This window comes from Anomaloglossus baeobatrachus, chromosome 1, assembly GCF_048569485.1.
Source record: "Anomaloglossus baeobatrachus isolate aAnoBae1 chromosome 1, aAnoBae1.hap1, whole genome shotgun sequence".
In the NCBI taxonomy this organism is placed as follows: Eukaryota; Metazoa; Chordata; class Amphibia; order Anura; family Aromobatidae; genus Anomaloglossus; species Anomaloglossus baeobatrachus.
The window spans coordinates 768,364,756-768,375,283 of record NC_134353.1 but is presented as its reverse complement, the minus strand read 5'-3'; the positions used below and the strand labels follow the sequence as shown (position 1 = coordinate 768,375,283).

Sequence of the window (10,528 nt, the reverse complement as noted above, 5' to 3'; positions counted from 1 at the left end):
CAAAGTTGATCGAACGGCGCTTCATAGTACAGATGGACAATGACCCCAAGCATACAGCCAAAGCTACCCAGGAGTTCATGAGTGCAAAAAAGTGGAACATTCTGCAATGGCCAAGTCAATCACCAGATCTTAACCCAATTGAGCATGCATTTCACTTGCTCAAATCCAGACTTAAGACGGAAAGAGCCACAAACAAGCAAGACCTGAAGGCTGCGGCTGTAAAGGCCTGGCAAAGCACTAAGAAGGAGGAAACCCAGCGTTTGGTGATGTCCATGGGTTCCAGACTTAAGGCAGTGATTGCCTCCAAAGGATTCGCAACAAAATATTGAAAATAAAAATATTTTGTTTGGGTTTGGTTTATTTGTCCAATTACTTTTGACCTCCTAAAATGTGGAGTGTTTGTAAAGAAATGTGTACAATTTCTACAATTTCTATCAGATATTTTTGTTCAAACCTTCAAATTAAACATTACAATCTGCACTTGAATTCTGTTGTAGAGGTTTCATTTCAAATCCAATGTGGTGGCATGCAGAGCCCAACTCGCGAAAATTGTGTCACTGTCCAAATATTTCTGGACCTAACTGTAGTAATACAATGGGAGGTTCACATAATTGATTTGTCTGGGTATCTGACCTTCACTGGCCAAGGCAATTACATGAGTCAACAAAAACTTTAACACTAGACTCTTGTCTTGTAGAAACAATGAGAGGCTTATCCCCTGTTTATTAACAAACTATCATCATGTCTGGCTGAATTTTAAGAAACTTAAGCCATGCTAGGAACTGACAGAGCCCATGTCGTCACAGGAGGGGGCAGGAGAGTGTAGCTGTGGGGGAGGGGGGCAGGACAGTGCAGATATGAGAGGTAAATAGGAGGATAGAAGAGAGTAGTGGATCTAGAGTCATCATTCAGGGAGCTCCAATACTCACTTCAGGTCGCATTGTTTTCCTCTGGAGCCTCTCCTCCTACTACTGCTGACTACAGAGCAATGGAAGTGAAGTGGAGAGGGATATAATCTCCTCAGAAGTCTCTCATATTTCTGTAGCACTCCCTGCACAGTCCTGAGACTCCACAGCAGCTCCGTGCAGGTGGGCGGGGCTTACTTCCTGTAGGCGGGGCTTACTCCTGCAAGGCTCAGGAGCAGTGAGTGTAGGGGATGGCTGTGCTGCATAGGAGACAATGCTCAGCATTTCTCCCCTCTTCTGATAGATGGAACATGCACCATATGCGTTGTATGCTGAAGGAGAGACTGTCAGGGGCCCAGTGGGGGATCCATCGTCCAGCAGATGCACAAAGCCAGCGGCTGGGTGATCACTGTGACCATAAGCCCGCCCACCTCTCAGCATCGGCTTCAGTGGAAAGAGGTGGGCGGGATTATGGGCGTGGAGAGCAGGGAATAAGCAATTGCTTAAGTAGCCAGGTAAGCTCCAATGCTGCTGCCTCCTGTGATGCTGCAATGTGCAGGGACCAGACAGTTAGTGCTGCAATATACTTCAGCTGGATCTACGCACTTGGGCGCACATACAGCTGATGCAAGTGCTGAGTTTCTCAGGCCCCCTGAACCCCAGACCCAGTCAAAGTGGCGACCCCTGCGACTGCGATTGTTCCGCTCCTGTGGCAGAGCATTCCATGCAGGGGTGGATTAAAGGTAACCTCCCATCCCTAAACACGGGTCATGTGAAAGGTCATGTGACGGGTCATGTGTCAAACACCTGAAACAGATCATTTCTGAAAAATAGTTGCTGAAACTATAATGTAAGAAACATCCACTAATCTAATAAATATACCCTTCAGCTTAAAAAAACAAAAACACTAAGGCAGAGTATTATAGCATTAGAGTATTGAACAGTCCAACTTTAATCTGTAAACAAGACTATTACCCAAAAAAAAATAAAAAAATAAAAAACTGAGCAAAAACACCCTGTGTGAACATGTGTACGAAGCCTTACAAATACTGAGGTAAGACCTCACCAATACTGAACGTGTGCACATGGCCTTAGCCTATGTTCACACTGGGGGGGGGGGGGAGTTCTGCAGCAAAATTTGAGCAAAAGCTGCAGCTTATTGTTAGCATGTATTTACATTAAACCAATGAAAAAAAAACAATGCAAAAAAAATGCAAAACTGCCCCATGTGAACATAGCTTAACAAATACTAAGGTAACAAAAACTCTACAGAGCGTGTGCACGATTCCTTGGGCCATGTGCACACTGAGTATTTGGTGAGTTATTTACCTGGGTATTTGTAAGACCATGTCTGCGCGTTCAGAATTTGGTGACTTTTTTTTACCTCCGTATTTGTGAAAAATTCACCAAATACTCAATGTGTGCACACGGCCTTCTTGTAGTAGTGAAAATATATATGAGGTATGTGATTGGTGTGGACTGAAACTACATGGGGCAGATGTCCCCGGCCTGAACACTGTGTGTGCCCCCCCATTATATCCAATACATACATCATGATACATGCAGAATATCCTGATGAAGGGGCACACACAGTATGTGGAGGCAGACATTGGAAATATCCAAGATGGAGGGAGGGCCAGTGGGGCACAGTGTGCTGGGGCATTTCACCCATGGAGTTTCAATCCTCCATTACCAATCTATACATACAGTGTATGGATTGAGAATGGAGGATTGAAACTACATAGATCAGATGCCCCAGAACAGTTTGATAGAAGACACCCTCGTCCCCAATGTATAGAAAATTACAATCCACCCCCCCTCCTTTCACATAGTGTGCCGCCGTTGCCCCCCCTTTCACATAGTGTGCCACCGTTGACTGCTGCTAGTGACCAGGTCAGCAGGCACATCCACAGAACAGGTCACCGGTCCGCATCCATTCTTCAGGCTACTGGACTCCAACGTAACCTGCAACAACGCCGTCATCATTACAGAGTAAGCTCCTCTTCGGCAGACAGGTGGGCAGGACTCCCTCAGCCGCGCTGCACGCTGTATGTTGCTAGTACGTCCTGCTCAGGGCTGCCACCAGGAATTTCAGGGCCCCATTCAGACTCTGCCTCCACCATGTACTGGCTTAAGGGGAACCACGTCTGGCACTGCAGGATCTGAGTACCTTGCGGCGTAGTGTGTTACTGACGGTAGCCTTTGTTACGCTGGTCCCAGCTCTATGCAGGTCATTCACAAGGTCCCCCAGTGTGGTTCTGGGATTTTTGCTCACCGTTCTTGTGATCACTTTGACCCTAGAGGGTGAGAGCTTGCGTGGAGCCCCAGATGGAGGGAAATTATCAGTGGTCTTGTATGTCTTCCATATTCTTAGTATTTCTCCCACAGTTGATTTCATCACACCAAACTGCTTGCCTATTGCAGATTCAGTCTTCCCAGCCTGGTGCAGGGCTACAATTTTGTTTCTGGTGTCCTTCGACAGCTTTTTGGTATTCACCATAGTGGAGTTTGGAGTGTGACTGTTTGAGGTTGTGAACAGGTGTCTTTTATACTGATAACAAGTTCCAACAGGTGCCATTACTACAGGTAATGAGTGGAGGACATAGGAGCCTCTTAAAGAAGTTACAGCTCTGTGAGAGATAGAAATCTTGCATGTTTTTAGATGACCAAATACTTATTTTCCACCATATTTTGCAAAAAAACAATCTTGCCAAATCAGACAAGGTGATTTTCTGGAATTGTTTTCTCATTTTGTCTCTGCTAGTTGTGGTCTACCTATAATGTCAATTACAGGCCTCTCTCATCTTTTTAAGTGGGAGAACTTGCACAATTGGTGGCTAAATACTTTTTCCCCACTGTATCTAGTGCTGCTGCAACTATTTTGCTCTTTTACATTGCACCATCCTGGAAACCTGGTGCCTCCTGACACATATCCAGCTCTGCTACAACTGCTGGACTCTGCTTCCTCACACCACTCTGCTATCATGTGCCTCCTTTGCTTCATCACCACCCTGACACTTCCCTGTTGTTTGCACATCCCGTTTCACCAATGTCATCGGTCCATGCTGCACTATGACTACACTCACAGGCCAGGGGGACATGACCGTAAATATGGCTTCCTACTCCAGCTTCATAGTATTCAGTGTGTTAACACCAGGAGTACATTCATTAAGCACATTGATAAGCGTCTCACTAGGTGGAATAATTCCAGCTCCCATTAACTTACATCATGTTACTCCAAAACTTACACATCACTTAGGTTCTATTAATGTCTGCTTTAGTTTGTGGTGTATAACTGATTCCACCAGTGACCCCACTGATTTATAATGGGTTCAGACCCCACTAATTTATGATGGGTTCAGACCCCACTGATTTATAATGGTTTCAGACCCCACTGATTTATAATGGGTTCAGACCCCACTGATTTATAATGGGTTCAGACCCCACTAATTTATGATGGGTTCAGACCCCACTGATTTATAATGGGTTCAGACCCCACTAATTTATGATGGGTTCAGACCCCACTGATTTATAATGGGTTCAGACCCCACTGATTTATGATGGGTTCAGACTCCACTGATTTACAACAGGTTCAGACCCCACTGATTTATAATGGGTTCAGACCCCACTGATTTATAATGGGTTCAGACCCCACTGATTTATAATGGGTTCAGACCCCACTAATTTATAATGGGTTCAGACCCCACTGATTTATAATGGGTTCAGACCCCACTGATTTACAACAGGTTCAGACCCCACTGATTTTTAATGGGTTCAGACCCCACTGATTTATAATGGTTTCAGACCCCACTGATTTATAATGGTTTCAGACCCCACTGATTTATAATGGGTTCAGACCCCACTAATTTATGATGGGTTCAGACTCCAATGATTTATGATGGGTTCAGACCCCACTGATTTACAACAGGTTCAGACCCCACTGATTTATAATGGGTTCAGACCCCACTGATTTATAATGGTTTCAGACCCCACTGATTTATAATGGGTTCAGACCCCACTAATATATAATGGGTTCAGACTCCACTGATTTACAACAGGTTCAGACCCCACTGATTTATAATGGGTTCAGACCCCACTGATTTATAATGGGTTCAGACCCCACTAATTTATAATGGGTTCAGACCCCACTGATTTATAATGGGTTCAGACCCCACTGATTTACAACAGGTTCAGACCCCACTGATTTATAATGGGTTCAGACCCCACTGATTTATAATGGTTTCAGACCCCACTGATTTATAATGGGTTCAGACCCCACTAATTTATGATGGGTTCAGACTCCAATGATTTATAATGGGTTCAGACCCCACTGATTTATAATGGGTTCAGACCCCACTGATTTATAATGGGTTCAGACCCCACTGATTTATAATGGTTTCAGACCCCACTGATTTATAATGGGTTCAGACCCCACTAATTTATAATGGGTTCAGACCCCACTAATTTATAATGGGTTCAGACTCCACCGATTTATAATGGGTTCAGACCCCACTAATTTATAATGGGTTCAGACCCCACTAATTTATAATGGGTTCAGACCCCACTGATTTACAATAGGTTCACACCCCACTGATTTATAATGGGTTCAGACTGCACTAATTTATAATGGGTTCAGACCCCTCTAATTTACAATAGGTTCAGACCCCTCTGATTTACAATAGGTTCAGACCCCACTGATTTACAACAGGTTCAGACCCCACTGATTTATAATGGGTTGGGTATAATGTAGCGTTTTAGAATATTGCTACAAGCTTCAGGCTATGTTCGCACGTTGCGTTTTTTACCGCGTTTCTGCAGCGTTTTAGCGGCAGCGTTTTTGCGCTAAAACGCATGCGTTTTTGTTTTCCAGCAAAGTCTATGGGAAAAGCAGAAATCCTGTCTGCACTTTGCTTTTTTTTCTGCAGTGCTTAATTTGCATATCTTGGGTCAAAAACCATGCTGAAAAAGAAGCAGCATGTCAGTTGTTTTTGCCATTTCTGCAGCGTTTCCTTAACATTGGAGTCAATGAGAAATGGCAAAATGCAACCAAAAGCACAATTCCTGCGTTTTTCATGCTTTTTACCTGCTTTTCCACTGCGTTTTTGGCTCCAAAAACGCATGCTTTTCTGGCCAACAATTAAAGGGTTCTAATGTTCCTTTACACACACACAATAACCGAAACTTTAAATGCTAAAAAATAATAAACTTTACCTATTTTTCAGTTAAAATGTGCATAACCACTATTATTACATTAAAATTGATACTTTTCAATATAGTTTTATTAAAAGTTAATTTTATACTTTTTTTCTCTTTTTTCATTCTTTTTGACTATTTTAACTTTATTTCTCAGTGTCTTGATCTACAAAACGCATCTGCAGAAATGCAGGTGAAAACGCAGGTAAAAAGCGCTGAAAACGCACTAAAAACGCGGTAAATACGCATGCATTTTTAGCGCTAAAAAATGGCCAAAAGCCATTTGGTCAAAAACCAAGGGAAGGAAAACGTGCAGAATAAACTGCAGGTACTCCGACGCAACGTGCGCACATAGCCTCACTATTCCAGAATCTGACATCAGTATGGACACAGTTCCTTCAATATATAAAGTTACACTGTATGTGAAGCAAATAGAAGAAAGATCAGTGTTTGGAATTAGTGGCGTTTATTATAAGACATATTTTTATAACCAGGTGATATTTTATAACTTTGAAACATAAGAAAACCCAGAGCATCAGAAATGTAAAACCAGTCCAAAGATCGTAGCCGCAGTTTGATTTTTGAACACTAGATGTCGCTGCAGAACACGTCTTACCTCTTTACCATAGAGTTCAGTTGCAGCCTGAGACGTTCTATCCCCACTTCCGGTTGTTTCCGCTGGCTTCCTGTCGGCTAATGCAGCGGCCGCTCCTGTATTTATTTTTTTCTTCCTGGTGGAGTTTATTGAGACTTCAATGGCGGCGGTGTTCAGGGTGCCTGCATTGCGTGCCCGGTAGTGGCCTGGCGCTAGACATGGGGTTACACCGCTATAGTAAATAATGGCTGGGATGTGAGGGGAGAGCAGCAGTCATCATCTTCCTCCACATTGCATGTAGGAGGGCCAGGGCTGGGGGAGAGCAGCAGCCATCACCTCCTTGTACTGTCTATACAAGAGGGTCAGTGTTGGGGTAGAGCATTATATAAAGGAGGGATAGTGCTGGGGGACAGCAGCAGCCATCACCTCCCTGTATATTATATAAAGGAGGGATAGTGCTGGGGGAGAGCAGCAGCCATCACCTCTCTATATTGTATACAGGAGGGTCAGTGCTGGGGGAGAGCAGCAGCCATCACCTCCCTGTACTGTCTATACAAGAGGGTCAGTGCTGGGGTAGAGCATTATATAAAGGAGGGATAGTGCTGGGGGAAAGCAGCAGCCATCACCTCCCTGTATATTATATAAAGGAGGGATAGTGCTGGGGGAAAGCAGCAGCCATCACCTCCCTGTATATTATATACAGGAGGGTCAGTCCTGAGGGAGGGCAGCAGCTGCCATCACCTTTTACATTGTATACAAGAGGTTCAGTGCTAGGGGACAGCAGCAGCCATCTCCTTGTACATTGAATACAGGAAGGTTAGTGTTGGGGGAGGCCAGTGGCCATCACCTCCCTGTACATTGTATGTAGAAGGGTCATTGCTGGGGGAGGCCAGTGGCCATCACCTTGTACATTAAGGTCCGTGCTGGGGGAGGCCAGCAGACATTGTCACCCTGTATACTGTAGACAGGGTCAGTGCTTGTAGTAATCCCAATGGCGTGTAAGTCCAAGGTGGCCCCCAGTGTAGATTTCGACCACAGCTGCTCGGACAGTGTGGAGTACTTGACTCTCAATTTCGGGCCCTTTGAGAGTGTTCACCGTTGGAGGAGGCTGCTGCCCTGTGATGAGTTTGTGGGGGCCAGGTAAGCCAGCTATGCTGCAGGCGCTATTTAACCCACGTGTAGGACATGTGTAGAGATGATTGATGTGTGCTGTATGTATGTTAGGTGTGCAAAGCCTGGAGCTCACAGTATGATCCTACAGTTCTGGCATTGTGTTGTAGTGAAACCAAGGGAAAAATTGTGAAAGCATACCCTGCTGTAACTAAATGAAAGCATAGTGCATATAAACATAGGGTACTTAGTAAACACTGTTTTTGATAAAAAAAAAGCATAAAGCTATCCCACCAAACGCCAAGGTGTACCCAGTTGGGATAGTACCTACACTCTCTAATATTAAAACCTTACCATGGGTCTAAAATAGGCCTCAATGTGGCTAAGGGTATGTGCGCACGTTGCTTTTTACCTGCTTTTTACCTGCTTTTTTGCTGCTTTTTCTTCTGCGCTGTTTAATGCCAAAATGGATGTGTTCTTCTATTCAAGCAAAGTCTATGGGAATTTGGGTTTCTTGTTCACACTATGTTGTTCAAAATGCTGCCTTTTTGGGGCAGAACTTTGGTCAAAAACTCAGCTTTGCAGTGCAAAACCCAAATGGCAAAAAAAATTGACATGTTGCTTCTTTGAAAAGCTGAGTTTTTGACCAAAGTTCTGCCACAAAAAGGCAGCATTTTGAACAACATAGTGTGAACAAGAAACCCAAATTCCCATAGACTTTGCTTGAATAGAAGAACACATCCATTTTGGCATTAAACAGCGCAGAAGAAAAAGCAGCAAAAAAGCAGGTAAAAAGCAACGTGCGCACATAGCCTAAGGGCCGAGAGCGAAATGTCCAGCTCACGGAGAAGGGGGCCACTCCCTGTTTGTACTGAATACAAAAAAAATACATAAAAACAAAAAAGTGAGCCGGAGTATGAGATGGTATACATGGAACTTGTGAGACCATGTTCACACTGGCCATGAGACAAAGAGAAACCATTGGACATTTCATTCTGTGCATCCCCCTGACTGTGTGTCCTGTTGGGACCCGGTCGCCCTCAGCCACATTGAGGCCTATTTTAGACCCATGGTAAGGTTTTAATATTAGAGAGTGTAGGTACTGTCCCAACTGGGTACACCTTGACGTTTGGTGGGATGGCTTTATACTTTTTTTGATCAAAAACAGTGTTTACTAAGTACCCTATGTTTATATGCACTATGCTTTTATTTAGTTACAGCAGGGTATGCTTTCACAATTTTTTCCTTGGTTTCTCTTTGTCTCATGGCCAGTGTGAACATGAGCTCACAAGCTCCATGTATACCATCTCATACTCCGGCTCACTTTTTTGTTTTTTTTGTTTTCATTGTGTTGTAGTGTCTGACTTGTATGCCGGGATTTGTGGCAAATATTCCGCATCCCCCACCCCTTCTCCCTGCAAGTGCCCTGTGTGTACTGATCTCCAGAACCCATTCTACTCATCTACAACTGATTTCTATCTCTAACCTCCTACACAGATAGATGGGAGCACACTGGACCCGGTCATCATCTGACCTTGCTAATTCTTCTGCTCTCTTAGCTGAACTTTCTTTTGCCATCCCTTGCTTAATCACTTAAGGGCTCCATTTAAAGTAAAAACCATGGATATTCACCTTCAGTAGTGGCACCGTTCCAGCAATGTCAGCACCGCTATTTTTGTCAGGTCACGTGACAACCATGGGACACAAGTCGGCTGCAGGCTTTATTATTTCAGCAGATTGGAAGTCCACTCATCCAATCTCCAGCCAGTCAGCACCTGATTGGCTGCAGCAGACCCTTGAAGCATCATTGTCACATGACCTGCCAGGAATAGTGCCACTGACAGCTGTAAGGCTACATGCATTTTTTTGTTGCGTTTTTTTGGCTGCAGTTTTGTTGTCAGAACTTTCTGACATCTGACTTCCCAGCAAAGTCTATGAGAAGTCAGATTTGCTGTGCACACATTAGTTTGTCAGCATTTTTTTGTTTAAAGTTTGTGGGAAAAAAAATGCAGCATGTTCATTCTTCTAGCGTTTTTGTCAACATTTGTCACAAAACGCATAAAAAACGCACCAAAAACACACCTACATTATAAGCATTTTTTTACATTTCCAGACTCTCTCTGACGAGGTGCAGTTTTGGTTGCAGTTTGTGTACAGAAAAAACTGTAGTGTGCGCATGTAGCCAAACGGTGTCAATGCAGGAGCGGAGTAGCCATGGTTATTATTTTAAATGCGTCCCTGAAGTGATTAACCCCTTAACGACCGCGGGCCGTAAAATTACGTCCTAAATGACATAATCTTACTGCCCGCGGTCCTCCGGCGGCAGCATGCCGCGATCGGCACACATCTCAGCTGATTTTCACAGCTGAGATGTGTGCCTGCTAGGCACGAGCAGAATCGTTATCTGCTCGTGCCGATTAACCCCTTATATGGCGCTGTCAATACATGACAGCGCCATTATAAGCGCGATCGCGGTAAAGTTTTACTTACCGCCGAAACCGGAAGTCACGTGACGCGATCACGTGACTCCCGATAGTTGTCATGGTAGCACAGGGTCATGTGATGACTCCTGTACTACACATGAATTGGTTTCACTTTCGCTGTGCCCGGGGCACAGCAAAAGAGAAAGACAGCGTATCTGCTGTTTACAGCCTTCCAGCTGTGATCAGCAGATACTGCAGAGCGATCGGAATGCTGATCGCAATAGCCCCCTAGGGGGACTAGT

General features: G+C 44.4%; 1 protein-coding gene across 1 annotated transcript in view; it reads left to right on the top strand.

Moving 5' to 3' along the window:
- Window positions 1-6,777: 6,777 nt before the first annotated feature.
- Window positions 6,778-10,528, top strand: part of LZTR1 (leucine zipper like post translational regulator 1) — a 119,779-nt gene continuing 116,028 nt past the window's right edge. The window contains exon 1 of the mRNA XM_075324567.1: window positions 6,778-7,833. Within this exon, the coding sequence (XP_075180682.1) occupies window positions 7,685-7,833 (149 nt within the window). The 5' untranslated portion in view covers window positions 6,778-7,684. The remainder of the gene's footprint in view (window positions 7,834-10,528) is intronic.